The sequence below is a fragment of the Trichophyton benhamiae genome, assembly GCF_000151125.1.
Source record: "Trichophyton benhamiae CBS 112371 chromosome Unknown contig01293.0, whole genome shotgun sequence".
In the NCBI taxonomy this organism is placed as follows: domain Eukaryota; kingdom Fungi; phylum Ascomycota; class Eurotiomycetes; order Onygenales; family Arthrodermataceae; genus Trichophyton; species Trichophyton benhamiae.
The window spans coordinates 1,124,134-1,147,216 of NW_003315113.1; the positions used below are offsets into that span (position 1 = coordinate 1,124,134).

A 23,083-nucleotide genomic window follows, 5' to 3' on the forward strand; every position below is an offset into this window, starting at 1 on the left:
GCACGCCATGAAAAGAAAACATTATCCGGTAAAGCCATGTATTTTATGGTTTGTTCCTAATGATACCCAATAAAGATCTTGGATTATGGGCAGTTACGTTCTCTTATCCGGATTGCCGAAATGAGCGGCTAAAGGTGTTTCCATAAGACTTTTCCTGAACCTTTAAGCGATCAACTATTTTAAGCGCGTGCGGGCTGGCGCTTATTTATCACGTGATATTAACCTACCCGCTTCGTCGCCGACAACAAGCCGTTGGAGATAAAGCGAAAGCGAATCATCTTCCACGCTCTCTGAGAGAGTCGAGAGCCAGATAGAACGATTCTTATACCCTTTTACTCTATGGAGATTCTTTGGCTTGGGATCTAGGCCCTAGGTCTACAATGGCTTCTAGCAGGAGTATAGGGGCGCTTGTGTCATCGCCTGTTAGTCCTCAAGAGTTTTACCGAGCTCTGACTGGACTATGGACAACCTGGCAAGGAGGTAAACATTTACCTTTACAACGAATAGGTGTGTTTCTGTTGTCCATTTGAGGTCCAGTGAAGGATATGCTTCACGGGCTGGTATAGAACGGAAGTTCTAAGAAGCATTATTTAGGTCTTGCCGTCAGTGGTGGAAGTGATTCAATGGCTCTAGCCTACCTTTGCAGTCAGCTAGTCACACAGAATCTTATGCCAGGCCTGGAAGTGAAAGCCTATATTGTGGATCATAAATATAGACCAGAAAGTTCTCAGGAGGCGCAGTCAGTTGCAAAGCGTGTGGAAAATCTAGGTAATCCACGCGTTACATTAGTAAACTTCAAGTCATTGGCATGCTAACATATCCTTTAGGTGTCCAGTCCAAAGTACTTACCTTGCAATGGCCTGAGGGTGGATTATTGACGAAAAAGGGATTTGAAACGCAGGCACGAATGCTTCGTTATCAGATACTAGGCAAAGCTTGTGTAAAAGATGACATCAGGGCCTTGCTATTAGGGCATCATCAAGACGATAATGTAGAGACTGCTCTCATGCGTATATCCAAAGGTCACAGGAAACTTGGTTTGGTTGGCTTCGATGAGATTGCGCCCATTCCAGAGTGCCATGGACTATACGGGGTAAGTAAGAGCGGATTGGCCACATCTCTACAGGGCATCCTAAAGAGCACTAATATGGATGGGACCATATCACACCCATCTTCCGAAATACCCTCTCGCTCCATGAATTTTGCTCCGGGGCAAATGCAAGTTTCTACTGGTGGAATATATCTTTTCCGTCCTTTCCGTTCTTTTTCGAAATCACGACTAGTAGCAACCTGCCAGGAAAACAAAATAGCGTTTGTCTCGGACTCCACGAATGAAGATCGCACATTCACTATCCGTAATACAGTACGACAATTGTTGAATTCGGAAAATTTGCTTCCACGTGCCCTACAGCGGCCATCCATTCTGTCGCTGGTGGATAAGTCGAGAGAACAGACTGAAAAATTCAGAGAGTTATGCGAATCTATCTTAAAGAAAGTAGAGGTCCTCAGCCTTGATACCCGCTTCGGTACCATGGTCGTCAAAATGCCAATGATGTCCGAGCTTCCGAAACATCAGATAAATGCGGTTCAGGCACGCACCCCTCTTCCTGATGGGGTACGAGATGTTTACGCATCAGTTCTGCGAAGCTTATGTGACCTTATATCACCACACCCAGACCGATGGAGCGCATTGTCACAATTCCGCAACCCTGCTTACAGGGCATTTTTCGGGCTAGATCCATCTGGCATGAATGGTACCGTTTTTACTGTAGGCGGAGTTTTGTGGCAAGCCATCAATCAGAAGACGGCATCAAAGTCCAACACTAAATTGCTTCTCTCAGATCTCCCAAGTCTCCAGAACCTCCCCGGTAACCTGCAGCTTCGAGATCAAGATTTTACACCGCTTTCTGCTAAACAAAATAATGTTTGGCTTCTATCAAGGCAGCCTATGCATTCAGGCAAACCACAGCCTACAATAAACTTTGCTTTGACAATACCGGACTACTTAGCAACGAAAACTAAACACGGGGTTATATTGCAGAAGAAAGGGCAAAAAAGCCGGCAGCAGGATGTCGGGAAATTCATATATACCGAATGGACCGATTGGAAACTTTGGGATAATCGATACTGGATCCGCATACGTGGCCGCACTAGCATTCAGCAATACGATCGTTCTCAAGAAAGACTTGGAAGGAGTGACAAACCCTTGGGGAAACAAAAATCAAAGTTCCCCAAATATTCGCCTAATTCTGAAATACCAATCCGTCTCCGCCCCCTTAGTCCAGCTGACTTGGTCAGGATTCGAAAAATACTAGGGGGAGCCGTAAAGAGATCATTAGATAGAGACATGGCAAAGGGTCATTTTATCTTGGATGAGGAACGTGAATCTCGTGCCCGATCCCGTCGCGACTCTCAGGACTCAGCACTTGTAACCTATTTAGCTTCTCAAAACCCAATATCCGCAACTACGACCTTAACGAGACCACAAGGTCCAGTTTTACCCATAGCACCATCTATGTTTCAGAAACTCCTAGCTCTTCTTGCTCCTGGGAAAATTCGGTTTTCTGCCCCTATCTTAACAGATGTGGCGCCAGAAATTAAAGACGATGAAAGTTTTGAGAATATACAAGATCAGCTTTTGGGGATGCCATCCATACCCATGTCCTTCCGGACAAAGATACGAGTAAGAACACCCGTTAGAGACACTGGTGGGGGAAGAGATGATTGTACTTTTGATGTACCTTGGAGTGTGGAATGGGAAGTGAGATACAAATGGATAGACCCGAATACCGTTCAGGCCGTATCTTGGAAAGCATTTGACGTGCCGTGTCAGGGATCGGGTGCTTCATAATGTGGCCTAATTCCGAAACAAGTAGGTTTCGTATGATATACTGCCATAATTAATCGAGAAGAAATGGATTGCTTTTAATAATTCATCCGGGAATAATGCCCCAACGACGATGTTAGTTCATATTAGATCATATGATTTATCATTCATTATGAAGAAAATAAACGTAAAAAAGAACTGAACAACCCCCACACAGTGAGATTTAATCCTAAACCCATATTTTATTACTAGTTCTACCATTGAACGCCAATTCTGACATACCAACTAGTGATGTACAGTAATCTAGGCAATCTTCATGCATATCTGTTGAAGGGTCATGGTCCAGGCTGCTCAACGCATATTAACTCGAGGGATCACCTATTTGTTGCGCTTTCAGCCCGCCGATTTCCCTTTTCAATCGCATGTTCTCCTTTTTCACACGCGCCACTTCATCAAGTGCATCCTTCAATTGACTTCGAAGTGCCTCTTCGCCGACACCAAGTCGAATTTCCCTGGCCATTTTACTTAGTTCGTTATTAAATCGCTCATACAATGCTTCGTTCTCTTTTCCAGCTTCACGATAAAGTTCATCAAGTTTTCGCGCTCGCTTTTCAGAGACCAGGAGGGAGTTCTCCAAATCGTTTTCAAGGCTGGCGGCCCTAGCACCAAGGTTTGAAGTTAATGCAGAGAGTTTGTTTTCAAGCATGCGAACCCTCTGCAGAAGGGCATTGGATGACGTAGAAGCAGGGGGTGAGGTAATAGGCCTTGCCTGGGGGCCAGCAGATGACAATGGCCGTCGTCTAGATGGAGAAGTGGACATTAATTCTTCGGTGACGGATGCAAGTTCGGCCTGCAAGGATGACTCTGCGGAAGCTATGGCCTTTCGTTCATTTAACACACGCTCGCGCAACTTTGGAAATGTTAGAGATACCCTGGACAAAATATAAGTCATGGGAAAAACGTACCTTTTGCGGTGTTTGCATCCGTAACTTTTGCGGTTTGGGGGGTGAATTTGACTGTGCTTGTAGCCTACGGCCGTAGCCATCACTGCTACTTGGTCGAGTGGGTTTCTCGCGCGGTCCAGCAATTTTAGACGGGGTTCCAGCCCGCGTGCTATCTGCTCTCCTCCGAAGTGGCATTGATATCGTTGAAGCATGCTGCCTCGTATTGGTTGATCGATCTGCTAATGTTGTTCGAGGAGACGGAGGAGGCACATTCTCTTTTAGATTCGCAGCTATTTGACGCACCGGCGATGCTATTCTAGTCGGAGGAGTATTTTGAATAGGCGTATGTTGCGCACTATGGATGGGTAAGCCAAGTGATTTTGTCGGCGGTGTTGCTGGTTCCGGAGTTTGAGCGGAAGTGAGAATATTTGGAGGTTTTTTAAACTCCCTGTTAGCAAATAGAGGCGCTATGTCACCCGTTGGGAGATCTTTCAGATCAGAGAGCGAGCTTCTTCTCTTTTTTCTCGAAGTAGTGGTTCGTCCTACAACAGGGTTTTCGACAATGGAAGCGAGGGAAGGCTGTGTACTGCTATTAGAGCTGGTTGGGCGGTTAACTTCTTCATCTTGAGCAAATATTGTCTGCATAAGAGGCCGATCTCGGGATCGAGGTCTTAGAAGACTATGCAGACGGCTGTCTGTATCTGTGGATTTAGATCGCATTAGTGAATTCTTGGAGAGGAGAACATCGTTCTCCGAAGCTCCTTTCGATTTGCTCAAAGATCGAATAATAGAGCTGACTTTGCCCTCCCCGTCTTTAATACTATTTTCCCGGCTCAATCCAAATCCAAATCGCTTTCTGAATGACGATGCATTCGAACCAATTGATCCAGGAGCTAGTAGGCCTCGATTTATTTCGTGAGCAAGATGTCCCTCAGATGCCGTAGGTCCAGATTCATCAAATAATCTTTCAAAGTCTTCAACAAGCCTGTCAAGGAGGGGTATTGTTTTCCTTGCGTCGTTGTCCTCAGTGAGGATTTCGGAGAACACATCCGTTAATGCGCCTCTGTCACCATCGTTCCCAGAGTCATTTAACAACTGTGCAAGCAGCTGTATCAATGCTGTAAGCGCACGGCGGGTTTGTGGACTCATCTCAGACAGAAAGCCATGGAAATAGTCCTCAAAGTCCCCAGGAAACAAGGCATCAAATTTAGCTAGAAGAATCAAGAGGGAAGTTTGGGGTATTATCGGACCAAATTTCTCCTTCCAAGCCTTGTCGAGGAAGGTCTCGAAAGCAACTATCAGCATATCAACAGGGGACTCTGCGGCAGCTTGAAGTTGAGTTGGGTCTTCTAGGAGAATATTGTAAAGCTCATTTACTGCCGCCATATCGACACGGTCTCGGGACCTTAGTACGCGACCGACAATATTTCCACTTCTTGAACGGATCGCAAGTATATAAGCGGTGAATGTCTCTTCCAATTGCTCAAGTGGACTTGCGGTTCCATCGGGAATGCTTATACCCCCATGAGGAAGCTTTTGCGGAGAACCATCGTCTAGGCTGGCATTCGATGATTGGGGTTGCAAAGTTGGCACATTGTTGGACAAAGCTGGGAGTGATGGAAGCGATTTTGAAGGAGCATGACCAAGGTTTTTAGGTTGGCTGGCGCTCCAAAGGGTAGATAACAGCTTTGTTGGGGATGGTGGCCGGAATGCCTTAGATCCCTTGGAAGCACCCAAAATATGTTGAGCAACGACGCGCAGGATGTTGAAGTTGCTTTGTAGAATTATCTCAGTAAGTAGGGGGTTTGGGCTTTGAGAAAGAGGGCAAAGCAGAGTCGTAACTAGGAAAATGGTTTAGTCATTGTATCTCTAACCAGGAGCATTTACTTACTTCGTTTAGACAGGGTAGCAGTAAAATCTTCCGCAGAAAATGTGTCACTGGATGGAGTACCGACGACAGAATCCAAATCCATCCTAAACCTGGAGCCTCCCAGCATAGGGAAAATCGATGCAACGACTTCTATCTGACTAGACTTTAGTTGATCTGCCAGGGTTTCTTTTGTAGCATCCACGATCAATTTGACACTAGATGGAAACTTGGGAATATCCGGCTCCGTTTCGTCATGTTCAAACACACAAATCATTGTTCCCAAATTGCCAAACGCCCCCTTTGAAGTATGGAGCGACCATTTCCCTCGTTCTCTATAATGCTCTGGGAATCTTCCTTCAATCTTGGCTTTGGTGATCTCTTCAATAAGTTTGGTAGCCTTCCCTTCGTACGTTGATGTAAGTTCAAGAGTGAGAATAATATTGTGGGAGCGCAAATGCTCGTTTTGAATAAAATTCCGGGCCGGAACAAGATACAAGATACGTCCACATTTAGACTGTGAGCAACGAATACTGGTAGTGAGAATATGTTGACCAAACATAAGGTCTAATGGGAGTGAAAGCTCCGTGCTATCGGTATCAATATCCGCTCTAGCCTTGTCAATTTCAGCGCAGAGTCCACGGGCCGTCCACTTGCTTTCTGAGTGTTTAGTTAGGAATACTAAACAATCAGCAAAGAGCAACAATATGCCTGGTTGACCTCTTGTGGCCTGACGAGCCTGATCGGAAAGGGGGTAGGAGGGTATACACGTCAACAGCGGTAATTAAACGGCCAGCTGGCGCTACAGATTCTGGCCACTCATGGACTATCCTTCGCAAGTGTATCAAAGTCTGGGAATGATCAGAAGCCGAATATGAGTCTAGTGAACATATTTCTGTGACCGTATCGCGCGCCTTTAGAAACGACTTCACAGCTGGGTGCATTGATGGAAGAGATGCAGTCATAGTATCAATTAAGAGGCTGTATCGTGGAAGACGCTGGATTGGCTCCATAAGTAACGAACGCATCCGCTGCTCTCCAGTCTCATAGACCCGTTTAGAAAACGAGGAATTCTGATCGCCCAGAAAAGAATTGAGGAGAGAGTAGAATCCCGTATGGGCATGCATATATTGTCCATACGGCTTGGAGAAACGCGGAAGCCAGTCAAGCAAGCATTGGGCGAAAGCAATTGCGCCCAAAAGATCATTTCGTCGGCCAGTTGTTGGGTCACGAGGGAAAGTTGATGGGTCAAGCATGGTATCTTGGGATAGGTCTTCTAGGGCATCTTTCTCTGTTTCCTCGAGGACAAGGCGTATAGCATCCAGAAATCCCATATTCACTTCAAGTATCTCGTTAAGGCAAGGTGGAAACAGCTTGGCTAACGCTGATTCATCTGGACTTGTACTCGTCGGTGCTTTCGCCCTCGCTTTTTGGCAAAATTCATGCGCAACATTGTGGACGAGGTCATACATTTTATGAACATATCTTTCTTCCGTATCGACAAACTCGCACATGGAAAGCCGAAGGGCTTCTTTTTGAGTAGTGGAAAACAACTTAGACTTGCTGAGGTTAGAAGGTTTCGACGGAGCTCGGCGCAACTTTGAGGTAGGTAAAAAGATAGGTTCACCCAGAGAATCTACTAGTGGTGCAAGTTTACCGAACCGGTCAGCAAACTTCTCATGGATAGGCGACTCGATGCCTGATTCACTATATCCTAGCAGTGACTGGCGTGACGATTCACCCGGTGACATTGGGACCGTTATAGTGCCCGTAGGTACAATTAAATCAATGTCAACCCATGGAACAACCCTATCCGCGAACGCATCTTTCAGGTCGCGAACCACTGCTGCTGGATTCTCCACTTTTTCCATCTTATCTGCGAGATCTGCTGCATGCAGCTCATCAAAGAACTGCAGTGGTTTGGAGCTTGGTCTCCCTGGATGTGCGAGCGCAACCAGCTCACTTTTCACGGAATCTGGAATCTCCGAGAAGTACTTAAATAAACAGACTGCCAGCCCTCGGTAGACTTCGTCACCCTGCCTTTCGCGTGGTAGGTGGTTTACAGCCGCATACAGGGGAGCAGCCGGCGATACAGTGATGCGCGGATAGCTTTGTAGGCCATCTGCAGCGAAAATATGGACTTGGATGCGCGAGCTATTGAGGGTTGAGTTGGCCGTGGTTGCAGGCCCATGGAAGACAAATATCGAAGACAGGACCGGGTCGACCGCGTGGTAAAGAGCGAGCTGCTCAAGCGGAAGGCTCGCGCAGGAGCTCGCCGCGGAAGCCATGGCGACCGATTCGAAGAGATGACGTAAAATCGACGATACAAATACGTCGTTTGTTTGTTCGGCGCGTTATCGCAAACGGTACTCCGTACGAAAGCAAGCACTTCTTCGAATCTTGCCGTTAAAGGGGGGCGAGGGGGCGTCGCTTTTTCCCACTCCTTTTATTCAGCCAGTGATCTACCAGGCCTCTCCAGCTCTCCTTAAGCATATATGCGGTCTATCGTGTCTTCTGTTCGTCAATCGATGTCTAGCCAGGCGAGGCGGCTTCCCCAGCGCGGTGTTCTTCCTTTCTCACGTTGTAACTCTGCTGGCCAAGGGGGAGAGGGGGGAGTTTCCCTTCAGAAGCGCGTCATGCTAGCTGATGCACGACAAAGCTTTGTCGCACACAAAATGGGGAACCGAAAAAACCATCCACGGGTCTGCGCTTCGCCAGGAGAGGACGGCCGTCGCGGTTGTTTTGGGCAAGATGCGTGTGCAGCGTGAGATAACTAATTAATCAGCCCATCGGAAAAGGTACGAACCACAAACTGAGATCGATCTGGTTATATTAAGCAGCGCCAGGTTGGCGGCCGCTGATTGGCTGCGGCTGTGTTAAGCGCGTTTCAGCCGAGCTCCACTTGCGAACAACAATGACAATCTACCAATTTCTTCTGCGTCGACAGCTACGGAGTACAAGCAGTTACTTGACACTTTTAACAGACGTTGACGGAGTATTCGTCTTATAAGGATGTACGGGACGCAAGTAAGAGAACCCAGACCAAACCAACAGGTCGACTGAGACGAGTTGGGAGGAATTCTAAGTTGAGTCGATCTGAATTTGGCCAGAAACATAATCAATAAAGACAGGACGAAGAAGATACAAAAAGCAAGCGATATGCCCAGAAAGAAATTCAGCCGGCTTCCAGTGAACGTCTAACCAGATGTGTCGACAGGTGCAAACCCAGCGTCAAGGATGTCAAAAACAGGGAGCGTCATATACCACAACATGCCCGGCCTTGCCGGGGTGGCCGTGTGAATGGAACAGGCAACTCAGGTGCTTGCTAAACTATACTGCACGTCATGGACGAAAATACCTAGCCATATGGTATGGATCGTGCCCTCTCAGGAGCCCCAGCCCTAATTCTCGAGGTTAGCATTGGATCCAACCTAAACACACACAGACCAAACCAACCTTCTCCTTCAACTTGGCATGATATAGGTGATCCCGATCTCTTCTTGTGATATGGCTGTCCCTGGATCCTGCGGTGGAAAAAATGCTCCCTTCCCTTTTTTGAAACCTGGATGGTGGAACTTGTGCCGCATCTTTTTTAAAAAAAGAAAAATCACCGTCAGTGACGCCACTTGAGATGTATGGGATTAGCAATATTTCGACTTACCCCATTCCTTGCTCATCCGTCTGTCTCTTGGTGGCGATGATCCGAGGGATGACCCAAGAGCTGAACCCTCACTTCCCTTACGCTCAGGCGCGGAAGTTGTCTTATCCAAGCTGTCGGAGCCTCGCCTGTCGGCAAAGGGGTCATTGTTGAGACCTTCCATCGGCCTTCCGGTGGTTTGACACGGGTTTGTTTGGTTGGCTATTGCAATTCATAACATAAGCCTCGGGTATTCTTGCTGATTGAAATTGCAGTTATTTACTTACGATCAACGTTCATTTGTTGGTCAGAAGATGCCATGAGGAATGTTTGGCAGGTTGTGAACGTAGGCGAAGACGTTATACACGACAGATGATAACGTTCTTCCAAGTGAAGAGTGAAGGTAGGTTACCCGCTGGATGCTGGTGCAATAGATAGGAAGATCTTACTTATATCTGATAATCTGAGGTGAGAGAATATGTGAGATCATAGGGTGGACCAAGTGTTGTCGGTTGGGAACAAAAAGAAGGCAAAAATGCCAACTTTGATGGCGAGTCGAGAGGCCCTTATATAACTATTCCAAAAAACTTTCCTGAACATGAGAGGCGGTAGATCTCACATGTATTCGGACAGTAAGTATGTACTTTCTCCTGGGGCGAGGGGTGCGTACCTCGACGGAAAGTTACTTACTACGACCCGATTCAAGGGGTGAGTAATAATACGCAGATACATTATCGCCGTTTAGCCTCTGTCCCACAACACACGCAAATGACAGTCATCCAGAACACCTGCACAGCCAATATTCTTCAGTTCTTGTGTCCGCGTAGCATGATTGCAGGCTGTGAATATTGCCCTTATCGGGTACGGCCTGTATACATACATCCGCCGGGACTTTGCTTCACTGAGGGGTAGGCTAAGGACAATGTCCAGGAATCGTGGAGCAGCCATGGTCTAGAGTTCAATTCCTCCAATACTTGAACCTTCTCATGCGCTCTATTCCTAGTTAAGTCGGTTAAGTTAGAGCTGAGTTATGGATTCCAAGCATCTTGTATGGATGTGGATCCTGATAACTAATGTAATGCGGAGTAAGGGGTGTCATAAGCAAGGAGCGACCTGCCAATGGCTATGGAATGGCCAAGGCCTGGCGAATCTTGACGAGAACCTTGTCCAACGACGATATTCCCTGTTGCATACGCTTTTAGAGAACAGTCAAGTGTGTGGCTAGTGGTTCGAATGCTGTGAAACTTATCCCCAAAGTGGCGAATTGGGGCAGTGATAGAAGTATCCATGTCCCACCATCTCATTCAACTCTCCTCTGTACCGCAACCGTTTGGCCAGGAGGGAATTGCTAGGCGTTAACTAACAACGCTGCAGAGTTTCTTTCGCTTGTCTTAGCCTAACTACCTGATGATCCAGAAAGAGGCATGTCGTGTGCTCGCATGGCTTGACACTAAGTACTGCCCTAGAAAAGAGGAGAATACTGACAAGAAGTCATCTTTAGTCAGCCACGACCGCGTCTTTGTTCCTTTAACGCATTCAAGCGTATGATTGTCGGGTGATGTGGGACTCTGTTCGCTGGAGATTCGTATAACAAACTCGCTGCATTCCAAGCTAGTAAGCCACGCGAAAGACAAGGGCGAATCTCCACCTTTGTTGAGAATATGCCTGCGAAAAGTTGACTCTTATGCAAGCATTCGATCGACAATTTGCAGGGCCTTCTCTCCAGACGGAGCACAAGGAGGGAACGAAGAATGGCGTATCGTAACCGCTGACCCTGGCCCCTGCATCATCGTCATCATAACGATGATGATACGTCGATACGTTATCGTCCTTTCGTGAGATAATGCGAGTGCATACTGTCATCTCTGGCCATCCAAGACGGTTCAAGGCCGTCATCTCTTAGACGATAAACAATATCGTGCTGTCATAGGCAGAGGAGAGGAAGGCTTACTGATGACTCAACGGTCCTCGAGAGGAGACAACTGCCCCATGACGCCTTCCAACATCGTGTTCTAGCCTTCTAGGCCACAGCTCGGTCATACCTATGATAGACTATTCTGCGACTGAGCAGCCATCCAACAGTTGCTTCTAGCACTCGCGGAATGGCGACGTTGTCCGTCTTCGCTATGGCCGACATCAAAAGGAGAAAATACTGAACAAGGAAGGAAGGAGCAAGGAAGATAGGACTTTCCCTTTCTGGCGGATGTGGGGCGGGGCCATCAGGTGGCCTATGCATATTATGGGGTAAACTTTATATATAGTTCTTATCTAATAAATATTCACGTGATGTCACGGGGCTGGACTGGCCCATCGCCGAGACCGCATCTCTTGGCATGACTTCGTTCTCCTCCAGACCTTGTCCTTGAAAATGGAACATACACCGAGAAGTTGTATACTAGTACAAGAATACTTATGCAATACCAGGGACCACAAGGAAGCAAGCTTTTTAGGGCCATGTCCATAGAGCTACCGAGCATTTCATAACGTCGGCGAAAGTGCCCTTGACCCTGCGTCGTTTTTGACAACCAAAGGTCGTGTGGCCTTTCCGGCACAGCCACGGTCAATCACCTAACTAGTCAGCGCTGAAACGGCTGCTTTCAGGTGAAGTTTAACTATAAATCTGGTTTGCTGGCAGGGCATGTGATCGCTGTCATGCTTGACACGCCCTTGCTGGCCATGGGGATCTGGGCTACCGTGTTAGACCTGCGGGTGTGTCAAGCTTCATTAGCCATGGTAATGGTTACGACCCCGGTTAGGGCTGAAGGAATACGCAATCCTCGCACAGGGCCTGGAAAGATAAAAAAAAATAAAACATAAAACATAAAATGAAAGATATGCTTCCATGCTAATTATCTAACTACCAGTATACAGAAAAGATGCACATATTTTCAACTGAAGTCATTAATGAGCCTTTTTTTTTACTCCACCTCATCGGCAGGTTCAGCTGCCGTTGGCTCAGCCTGTCCCACTTCCGCTTTCTCTGTGTCTGCGGTGCTGCCCGTATCGTTTGGCATATCAACCCTTTGATCCTTGCTATCAACGGGATCCGGATTACTCTGCTGTTTTGCCTCGGGCCGCATTGTGCGACTACCCCCATGTCTGGAAGACGGTGCGTCTGCAGGAGTAGTGGGAAATATCTCTCCAAAAAGATTGGGGAGGAAGCGGTCAAGCCGCTTTTGCGTTTCGGTCCATATCCTTTCCTTTCCAGGATCATTATTCGGTGGTGCGACTAGATAACCCCCATTTGCCATTACTAGGAGAATGTTTTTCAAACTCTCAGGCACAGCCTCTTCCTGTAAGTTATGCCAAATACGTTAGCCAACGTTGTACAAAGTTGATGAGCGACAGTCAAAGGAGATGTAGGACTACGCGTTATGACCCGGCAGCCTTCCCATCTCAAAATAAAAAAGTGAGGAAAACAACGCAGAAAGAGCCAAAATGCACTTCAAAGTCAAAAAGATAGGGAAAGAGGATGTCTTACAAGGCTGTCTCCTTGCCCGCTATTCATCATTCGATCCAAGATATCCAGAATTCTCAGCCACAGATCCAGCATACCTTCACCCCATTCGGAGAGTAAGACGAGGTAATGGAGGAATATTTTGCAGAGAAGTGTGGCAGCCTGAACTCGCGTCTCGCTCATGCCTAAGGGGTCTGACTGATAGACCTCAGGTTTGAGCAGCTCTAAGATCAGTGGGAACAACACTTTCTTGAATATTGTAACCCATTTGGTATGGTCTGTCGACGCAAGCTCTGAAGATAACAAGGATCTTTGAAGTGCCGACATGGTTTGATTGCGAATATCACGGCACGGATTGAGGCCTTGAGTTGTGAGTGAATTGAAGATCGGAGACCAATATGCCGCCCATGCTATTGTGGTAATGTATTAGCTTTGTAGAATATATATGGGACACCTATATACCAGACATGAAGAAGTGTACCTTCGTTTTTCTCCAGGTGAGAGTGTTGAATGAGTGCAGGTATCCGGCCTGTAACTCGGTATATTACCCCGATAGCTTTAGTTCCGCGGATTACATAAGGATTATCCCTATCACACAGGATTAGCACGGGTAGTCTGGTAATATATCATATAATGTAACACATTCTTACCGAACTCTCACTTGTCTCACTGGCTTGGGTCGACGTAGAGCCATTTCCCGCTTTATCTCCCTAACCGTAGCAATCCCTCCAGCTGTTGCGAAATCATTGAGGAGGTTTACAGCAGCTTCATAGTTATCCGCTGTGATCACTGGGACGGCTGACTCGACAATGCTCTGTAGCAATTCGAAGGCCATTTGCGCCGCTTCTTGATGTTGGTGTAACCTTTGAAGTATAGACCAGAAATCTGGTGACATACTAAGTTCGTTTTTTAGTGCCTCGGATTCATTAATACACTGTAGCAAACCAGTAACAACTGGCGCTGCTACTACTTCAAGAACGGGTTGGTCAAAGCTGGAAATTATATGCAGCACTACTGGAGGCCGCATGAATGAGTGTTCCTAGAAGCTGAATTAGTATCCACAACATATTACGCAAAGAAGAAGCCATAACATACATAGCTGTGGCGAAGGAGAGTTAAAAGATAATATACTGCTCGAGACAGGGTAAGTGGATGTATGTTTTTGGCATCCCGTACTATATCCTGGAGAACACTGGTCAATTTATCCCCGAGTCTTTCTATTGTATCTGTATCTCGGAGGGTGAGAACAGTTGCAAGCTCGAGAATGTATAAAACCCCCGGTTTGTAAGCGGGCTTATTCTTGTCAACCTTGCTACCCTCAGACCTATGAGGGTTGGGTGCGGGGCGTTCAGGTTTTACAACAATGACTGCGGCACCGGTGTCTGGGAGCTCAGACAGCAAGGATTCAACAAATATTACCACAGAGTCAAGAGGCATAGTCCTAAAAAAGTTAGAGAGTCCTGCGTATATGTACCGTGGTAAGGGGTAGCTCACTTCAGATTGTTGAAAAGTTGCGCTATATCACACGCATTAATGCAATCAACAGTGCAGAGTGTGTTCTCAAGTTCTTCATCGGATGGCTCCGGTGGATCGTCGGCAGCGTAGCTTGAGAGATAAGACGTGAATGCAGAGAGCAAGCTGGTGTCATTTTCTCGGTTATCTCGATCGATAACTTGGGACGGTGGTTGAAGGGGTATAGGGGGCATATCAAGTACTTTGAAAAAAGAATCGAACTGGGGGACAAGGGAGTTGATGAATAAGTTGTGGAGAATTTGAATGATATGTTCCCATCCATTCTGTTGTATTATAGCTTCATTGCCGACAATAACACGGAAGAGAACCGCAGTTGCAAGCTGTGCTCTAAAGTCCCTGCCCAGTCGGACAGCAAGCTCGCTCACCATGACACTCTTTTTTCCAGCCTGGATCTCAGTATTGAGACTAGTATTGGAAGGCGTTGCTGAAGCCAACGTGCTGATGGAGCTGAGGCAGTAGATTATGCGATCCATGACGTCTTTCAGTTTATATTTCGCTGCAATCTGAGCGCATTGATCGAAGCCGATGACCACCCTCGAGAAGACGGCGTCATCTGATGCGGACATAAAAACATAAGAGAGAGTCGCGATGACCGGTTGCCAGGTTGCTTCAAACATATCTGCATCGAAAGCGTTGGTCTCACAAAGTGATAGATTACCTGCTGTTTTTGCTTTCACAAGAAGCTCTTTCCAAGCAAAGTCGAAAGCCTGTTTGTTCTCATGCTCATCTGGCAGGATAATTTCACTATTCCGGATGGATGAGTAGATATCCTGAAGGTACTCAGTTGAAAAATCCTTTCCGTTGTTGACGCCGCGAAGGTTTCTCGCGAATCCCTCATATGACATCTTATTTTGGGGTTTGATGTTCGGGTTATACATATCGGTATTGAGGAGAATGATGGCATACGTCAAGACAAAGAGTGAGTCTTTATCCGCTATCTCTTCAGGATGAACAGCATCGAGGTATTTCTCAGAGAAAACGGTAACGATCCTCGCTATGAGCGGAGCTTCACCGGGCAAACGCAAAGACCCTAGTAACTCTCTCAAGGCTTCGACGACATTCTTTCCCTTGAAATCCTGCAGCCCGATGAATGCATCCAGTAATGCTTCATTAGATCTGTGGGAAAGGAAGTCGCCTAGTTCTTTTTTAGACACTCTTGTGGTTCCCTTCAAGAATTTGGCGACAGCCAAGGGGTCATCGGGGTTTTGTATTATGCCCTTGGAAGCAAGGAACGCAATACCTGCCTTGGGTTTTTCATTAAACTTTGCAGTTCCCTGAATAATTATTTTCTTCTTCTCACGTTGGCTTCGTAGCCGCTTGAGGTCTGGATCATCGGCGCTTGGTGGTTCTTGATCAAGCCTGTCTGCCAGGAATTGGACATATCCCAAAAGCGCATCAAGACAGAGAGGCGGGACATTAGTGGTGCTCCAAGTGGCAGAGTCTGGGAATGCATTCCTGGATAATAAACCAACCATATCTTCGCAAAGGTCCGCCTGATCAACATCACAGTCGTAGTTCATGAAAAGCTCAGCCATGAAATTAGGAATCCTAACAAGAGCTCCGATGCTCTCGACCATCGCTTCTCTAGCTTCTGGCTTTCTAGAACCTCCTTCCATGCCTAGCTTCTGACGATCCTTAACGGGAACAGGTGTAGATCTACCACTTCCAGCCTGTGAGGGTGAGGGCTTCACCAATTTTGGAGCTCGTGGAACCCCAGCGTAAAGAGATGGATCTATACCTTCTTCTTTAGGTATCTCAACCCTCGGATGTAGGCAGGCAACAAGGTAAGAAAGGAATAACTCCTGCTGTAGCTTCAAAACGCGGCGGCATGTTGCAAGTAATGTCCCAGCTACTCTCAACGAGCTATTCAAAATGACAATGTTGTCTGACCTAATCAATTGGAACAAGTGCCGACATAGATCATCCTTTGCAAGCTGAGCGAGACTTGGATGCCTTGCTATTGACGGGCCTGAAACTTCCAAGGCTACATCTATAATCCTGAGAGACATTACTCTCATTGCGTCGGTGTGCTGAGGGCTATGTGGGTCCAACAAATCAATAAGAACACGGAACAGCTCACGGATCGAGGGCAGCCCGTAGGGTGCTATCTCCTTTTCTACATCTTCGTATGAGTCTGCTTGCACAGCAGGGTTTACTGCTTCCATGGTGGGTATAGTTGTCGAGCTATCACCGCTCACACGTTCCTCTTTTTCGGGATTGGTGGTATCGGTTCCTAAACTTGATGCATGCTGGGATGCCACAGTCTCCCCATCCACGGAGGGATCCATTTTGAGATTGCTCGGAGTTTCCTCTGTGTTCTCATTGCTGGGTTCCCCCTCTGGCTGCTCACTGTCGACATCAAGGCGTGCAAGTCTCTGGAAAATTATTTGGCACATGTTCACCATTGACATCTCAGCCGACCTTCGAAGGACTTCTGACAAACGAACTTGGCAACACATACTCAGCCCGGTTTCCATCATCTCGCACACACTCTCGTCACCTAATAATTCACCCTCCGGTCGAGACAACATGCCTTCCATGAGTTTCAGTATCCGAAGAAGAACGATCTCATCAGCAGCAGAATCACTAGCCTCGAAACGGCAGTGTGTAATGGCAGCAGACAGGAGTTGCAATGCCACTGACAGGCGTGGAGAGTCATGGTTGATGATATTGTAGGCGAAGAATTTTGTTATAGCCGAAAGGGCTAGCGATGTTATAGGCGCCGACGTCGATGAAGAGCGGATAACTTGCAAAAATGGATGTAATAGACTCGGTGTATCGAACAAACGTATATCTTTACAGTCCTTCAAGTCGATCCGGAGTCGAGTAAATGCTGACATCAGAGGATTATCCTGGATGCTTTTGCCTCTCCTTCCCCTCAACCCCCATCTACCCGCAAGCGAATAATCCCCTTCTGCGTCTGGTGTACCAGACTTCGAAGCAGCATGATTCTGGGCAGGCTTTGGGCCGAGCGAGATGTTCCCAGTGCCTAAAGGAATTGGAGTGTCCCGGTCCATGCTCCTTGAGCTCACACCTCCGCCCAAGATTGCTGCCACGGAGGAGTGGGCCCATCGAGCATGCTTCCGCATAGCGGACGTAACGGCAATGCATTCTGTCGTAACTAATGCAATGGGGTTAATGGCGATTGGTGCAGCCGCCCTCAGCGGTGCCATGTTGCGGTCACCGTTAATTCGTGCGCCGCGGATCGGAGACGAAGTAGGTTGCCCGAGCGGCAGGTTATGTAGTGTATGCTGGCCGTCATTGTTATCTCCCTGTAATTCAAGGCTCATATTTACCCTATGGCGACTTCTCCGGTGATTTGCAGTTGGGACCAAAACAATCTATATGCAGACAGTACGTCAGTATTTAGATGGAGGATAAGAAGGCAGTAACTAGAATCTCACATATATCAACTTTTAGAAATGGCGGCTAATATAACATGCTCCACGCGTTGAGTCTACTGGCAGCCGCTATATCCACCGGATTTCTTCATGAACGAGCAAGCAGACTAGAAGGAATGTGCTGTTGTTGGTTGTCTTTTCCACCGCGCCCCAGAAGTTAACAGGTAACAAACGTCTTGGAAGCTCTGGATTGGTTTCTCCATTCGGCTTAGCGTGCAGCGCACCCCATTGGACAGGCTGCCGCACCATAATAATTAAGCGCCAGACAGAGAGTACGACTCAAAAATACCAACAGTTAAATATCAGAAGGCGAATTTGATATATCGACGAGAATTGGTTTCTTTCCCTGCCATGGGACCTAGATGGACTAACTCCTTTAGAAGGTGTAGCTAATTGCGTTGATATTTGAATTATAAAATGTCGAGAAAATCAAAGACCACCGCACCAAACACCAGAAAACCCGACTAAACACCATTTTCCCAGGCTCTCAAAAGGAGATACTCGAAATTGTAGTAATACAACTAAACAGGGGAGCAAGTGTAGTAATGCATAGGTATGATAGGGAAGGCCAGAAGCGAAAGCGGAAGGGAGGACAATCATCGGGCGGGTTACCAAGCTGCGCCAAAAGTTTATGGAAAACTAGCGGAAAGAAAGAGCAATAGTAGAGCACCGACTGTAAAGAAAGTGAGAGGAGGTGAGGAGCATGCTATTATAAACGTAGGCTGGACTCGCGAGGCGTAAATGGGAGTTGGTGAAAGTGTCCAGATATTTCTAGAAATAGGCCATTGCGGGGTTGATTTACCAGGGAAAGGAAATGTCGACCGGTTATATCTCGTCGTCAATGTCAATTGCATCGGGATTCGCAGCAGGGACAGCAGGTTCTGCCGTCCGGTTACCGCCTTCTGGGCCTGTACTGGCTGCAACGAAGCCTATTGGCGCCTGTGCTTGACGTTCTAACGCTGCCATAGCATCGGCTGCTCCTTCTCCCTGGCCGGCAGCTTCGCTTATAGTGTCTTTCGTGATCTGCTTACTGCGAGCAATTGCCTGAGAAGCGATAAAGTTGACATCGGTACTGTAATTCTGTGATTAGTTGTGCCTCGAAAAGTATATAGAATCCAGTTAAAGTGGACTTACTTGTACTGTGCCTGTACACTTCGTTTAATACGAAGCATCTCCTTAAAAGTATCCTCGTTACCATGTTGAACCTCAAACGCTTCCCATTTTTGCCAGAACTCAGCATTGGTCCGAGGATCGCAGAATTGAGAAGCATGTCCATAGATGGCTCTTGCGCGATCAATCTCGCCCAACCTGCGCTCCATCTCAGCAAATTTAAGACACATGTCCTTGGCTTCTTTGTCAGGTAAAGCCGCAATGGCTCTCTCATAGATGGGCCGAGTAGACGTAAGTCCAAAGTTGGAAGCAGACTTGGTGATGTAGAAGTTGAACATCTCAGATCGATCCTCATCAGAGACAGCGCGAGTAGCGCGCTCGTATATTCTCATTGCATGGCGTGCCAATCCTCGCTCCTCTTCAAGGTTCCCATACATGAGGTACAGAACTTTCGCAAATTTAGGCGGGCATCCATCCACAGCTTGCTCAAACAAGTCTCGTAGTCGCTCAATGCCGATCTTGCGGTCCACAGCCTTCGTCAGGTACAGGTTCCAAAGTTCGAAAGCAACCGGATAATTAAAAAGGTCAAGGCCCCGTTCGTATATCTTGAAGGAATCTTCAAAATACTTATGCTCCTCCAAAAGATTGGCATAGTTAACAACCGTTTGGGGAGTAGCGATACGTAGCTCAAAAATTCGTTCGTATACTTGTGTAGTTTCTTCGAGACTTCGTACACTTTCAACCAGGTCAACATAGAAACTCCATAACTTCCAGCTTTTGTGAATGCGCTGTTGTGGAGAGAGAGTTTCATCAAAGTAGTCAACGGTAGATCGCTTGGGTGCCTGGGTTGCCTTTGCCATGATGTCAACAGCGCGGTCAAAGTTCTCATTTCGTAACTCCATTTCGGCCCATTCACACCAAACCTCAGCAAGCTCTGAGACAGTTTTGAAAGGCACCTTGACAGCCTTATCCATGATTACTCTGGCTGTGTCGAGATCCCCGCCTTGCTCGTAGAATTTGGCATAGTTGACCCAGAGCTCATAAAATTTTCCATGTGCCTTCTTAGGGTTAATAGTAGCGATTGCATCAGTATAGGTACGCACAACCTCTGTTTTGTTATCACCCCATAGAACCACTCGCTTTTCCCATTCAATAACATTGTTAGGATTTTGTCTTAGAAGGACATCATTAACAAGAAAGGGTCGACGATCCATGAGCTGTTCGAACCTCATCATGCGTAGGTCCAGGTCGAAATCAGCAGCCTCATCTACCTTGCTGTTCTCCGATCGAGCAGCGGCTTTCTCCATGAGGGCACCAATGATTGACTCTTCAAATTCGACATAAGAATCAAATATCATAGTGAAATCTCGGATAGTCATGACCGTGGTTATTCCTTCTTCAAAGACATCACGGGCCTTTTCGAAATTTCCTTTCGTTATCCAGTATGTAGCCAAACCGGCCCATAACCTACCCCGCTGGTCAGGAAATTTCTCAACACCGCTTCGAATTATCAGGTCGACATTGATGCCTATATGAGGCCCAGTTTCAATTTCTTTCGCTTTGTTGACAAGCAACTCAACCATCTCAGTCCAGAGCTGAAAGTGACTTAACCCTTTCTTTGATTGAAACCGAGGATCATCTAGAATCCGGATGTACCATTTAATTGCCTCATTGTATTGGTTCATTTGGACCAAAATCGAGATGTAATCTTCGGCATCTTCAGGATGGATTTGCATATATCGATTCCAAACCTTAACTGCCGTATCACCGGATGCCGAGATAGCAAAGGACTTGTAAATTTTCCATAAACGATTATGTTGCGTGATAGGAAGCGCACGAAGAGCACGATCAAACGTCCGCCGGGTCTGAGTTATTAGTGGTTGCTCAAGTAAAAAGTTGAGATACATTTCCCAAATGCGTGGCATTTTGTTCAGTAAGACAACTGCTCGTTCGAAAAGCGCGTTGACCTTGTTGTATTCGGCTTGATGGGTGGAAGGGTTTCTCCCATGAATATGGTTGATTCGAAGTTCAAGATACTATATATAAAATGAGTGGTCAACGAATTGTCCCAGTGGTGACATAAGGAATGAGTTCGCATCCATGAGGCTCACCATCTTCCAGAGCTTGTATGATCGGGGCAATTGTCTACAGGCTCGCTCCATAACCTTCACCGGCAGTTAGCACCCATCTTTGTTCATTGAACGAGCTGACATTCTTACAAAAGACTGCTCGTAGAGTGTTCCATTCTTCTTCTTGTGTTCGATATATGATAGCCACGGCTTGATGCTTCCCGGGTCCCGGAGGATGTCCTGTTCATAGACAGCATCGTCATTCGCCTATGGTAATTAGTACTCTAAATCACTCATAATCGGACGTAAGTACGCGCCTGCAAGAGGGTAACCCACGATCAAAAAGAGATCTCGACGGGGAGAAGAGTCCATCTTGTCCCGCTCAGACGACAGCTCCTGAGGCCGTGAGCCAACAAGAGTCCCAGGCATCCTCCCGCTCGCCACTAGTGGGACCTACACAAGGCCACCACTGAGTATATGCACAAGTGTGCTGCCAGTGATATACTCTGCCGCACGGTTGGGTCGTCCCGGGTCTTCTGTTGTCGTCCGTCGTCTCACCTCCCAGCGCATTGAGTAGTTATAAATTCTTATTTAAACCAGCGGTTGCCCAAGGTTGAGTGGGGATCACGTGTTACGCGTGGGACCCCAGGGAGCTTGTTTGGGACTTTCATTATTGTGATGACATCGTTTGTTTCTTCTTTACCATACCAAGAGGGAGGCCCGAGGAAGACAAAAATTTGATTGAGCTCTGTTCTTCATATGAGAAATCCTCTTTAAGTGTTAAAATAGCTAAAATCCGCAATGTCAGGCTCAGCGGTAAGCTCCGTCCATTTCACCGTGTCAGAGTAACTAGAACTGACCGCAAGGGCCAAACCAGGATCGCGAGGCGGTGTTTCCCACCAGGCAGTCTCTGGGTTTGATGAAAGGGAAGCTTAAGGGAGCTGAACAAGGCCACAGTCTACTCAAGAGAAAGAGTGAAGCGCTGACGAAGTATGTTCTCCTGAACTGGTGACCTGGGCACCTAAAGCTAACCACCCTCTGTACACCTTAAGGCGGTTTCGAGGTACGCAGTTCCAGCTATCGCCTGTAGACGGAACTCTGATTTTTCTTTCTTACTAGAGATCACACGGCGAATCGATGATGCTAAACGGAAGATGGGCCGAGTGATGCAGATTGCTGCCTTCTCCCTCGCCGAAGTAACGTACGCGGTTGGTGGTGATATCGGCTTTCAGGTTCAGGAGTCTGCCAAACAAGCTCGCTTCCGAATCAGGACAAAACAGGAGAACGTTTCTGGTGTCTTGCTTCCTCAGTTTGAGAGCCTGACTACAGATGGTAACAATGATTTTGGCTTGACAGGCCTTGGAAAGGGCGGGCAGCAAGTTCAGCGATGCCGTGAAACTTATGCAAGGGCTGTTGAGACACTCGTGGAGCTTGCAAGTTTACAAGTTAGTCCTCGTATACTTCTTGCTGATGGTATACATTCTGTTAACGCCGATTCCTTAACAGACCGCTTTCGTGATTCTGGATGAAGTCATCAAGGTGGTGAATAGACGAGGTATGTTACTTCCATCTTAATTACTACTCTTTGTTCTGAAAACTGACAGTGTGATACAGTTAATGCAATGTATGGATGTGATTTAACCAGCAAATGTCTTGAAAGTACTAACGCCCTCCTTTCACTAGCGAGCACGTTATCATACCTCGAACGGAGAACACAATTAAGTGTATGTAGACTGAGAATCAAGTTCAAGTGGCTATTTTGACTAATATACATGCAGATATCAACTCAGAACTTGATGAACTGGACCGTGAAGAGTTCTACAGACTCAAAAAGGTAATTTATCCTCTTTTGGCTAAGATGCAACAGTTACTGAATTATGCTATCCAGGTTTCCAACAAGAAACAGAGGGACACTGCGGCTTTAGATGCCGAGATTAAGGCCAAGCAGCAGAAGCAAGGGGCCAGAAACAAAGAAGATGGAGCAGAACCAAGTGACATGCTGGCAGATGCCGATGAAGATGTTATATTTTAGGTTTTTATATATTTTTTTTCGATAGTAGTGAGAATTTAGGAAGGAGCTATATATATGTTGTGATATGCTTGAAATAAAGTATACTTTAATAGATTACTAAATTGAATACCTTTAAGCCGACGTCTGGATACTTAGGTGGCTACTGAACGAACCAACGCCTGAACGACCGTGGGGATCCCCGTAAGAACAAACAGCACTCACTATGA

The 23,083-nt window shown here is 46.9% G+C and overlaps 6 protein-coding genes across 6 annotated transcripts; 2 read left to right on the forward strand and 4 right to left on the reverse strand.

Moving 5' to 3' along the window:
• Window positions 1-808: 808 nt before the first annotated feature.
• On the forward strand, window positions 809-2,851 carry ARB_04367 (PP-loop family protein; the record flags this gene model as incomplete). The annotated part of the gene is made up of 1 exon (XM_003017440.1): window positions 809-2,851. One exon carries the CDS (start codon window positions 809-811, stop codon window positions 2,849-2,851), a length of 2,043 nt encoding a protein of 680 aa, XP_003017486.1.
• A 337-nt stretch (window positions 2,852-3,188) lies between these two features.
• ARB_04368 (Rho guanyl nucleotide exchange factor, putative) lies at window positions 3,189-6,200 on the reverse strand (the record flags this gene model as incomplete). Its single annotated transcript, XM_003017441.1, has 3 exons — window positions 3,189-3,737; window positions 3,793-5,612; window positions 5,663-6,200. The coding sequence occupies 3 exons, from the start codon at window positions 6,198-6,200 to the stop codon at window positions 3,189-3,191; spliced, it is 2,907 nt and encodes a 968-aa protein (XP_003017487.1).
• A 127-nt stretch (window positions 6,201-6,327) lies between these two features.
• On the reverse strand, window positions 6,328-7,926 carry ARB_04369 (uncharacterized protein; the record flags this gene model as incomplete). Its single annotated transcript, XM_003017442.1, has 1 exon — window positions 6,328-7,926. One exon carries the CDS (start codon window positions 7,924-7,926, stop codon window positions 6,328-6,330), a length of 1,599 nt encoding a protein of 532 aa, XP_003017488.1.
• A 4,267-nt stretch (window positions 7,927-12,193) lies between these two features.
• On the reverse strand, window positions 12,194-17,438 carry ARB_04370 (uncharacterized protein; the record flags this gene model as incomplete). The annotated part of the gene is made up of 6 exons (XM_003017443.1): window positions 12,194-12,568; window positions 12,757-13,025; window positions 13,195-13,261; window positions 13,394-13,771; window positions 13,828-14,173; window positions 14,227-17,438. 6 exons carry the CDS (start codon window positions 17,436-17,438, stop codon window positions 12,194-12,196), a joined length of 4,647 nt encoding a protein of 1,548 aa, XP_003017489.1.
• A 1,053-nt stretch (window positions 17,439-18,491) lies between these two features.
• Window positions 18,492-21,274, reverse strand: ARB_04371 (uncharacterized protein; the record flags this gene model as incomplete). Its single annotated transcript, XM_003017444.1, has 4 exons — window positions 18,492-18,738; window positions 18,801-20,812; window positions 20,996-21,112; window positions 21,182-21,274. 4 exons carry the CDS (start codon window positions 21,272-21,274, stop codon window positions 18,492-18,494), a joined length of 2,469 nt encoding a protein of 822 aa, XP_003017490.1.
• Window positions 21,275-21,764: 490 nt separating this feature from the next.
• ARB_04372 (uncharacterized protein) lies at window positions 21,765-22,877 on the forward strand (the record flags this gene model as incomplete). Its single annotated transcript, XM_003017445.1, has 4 exons — window positions 21,765-21,835; window positions 21,936-22,290; window positions 22,352-22,400; window positions 22,597-22,877. 4 exons carry the CDS (start codon window positions 21,765-21,767, stop codon window positions 22,875-22,877), a joined length of 756 nt encoding a protein of 251 aa, XP_003017491.1.
• Between the last annotated feature and the right edge of the window lie 206 nt (window positions 22,878-23,083).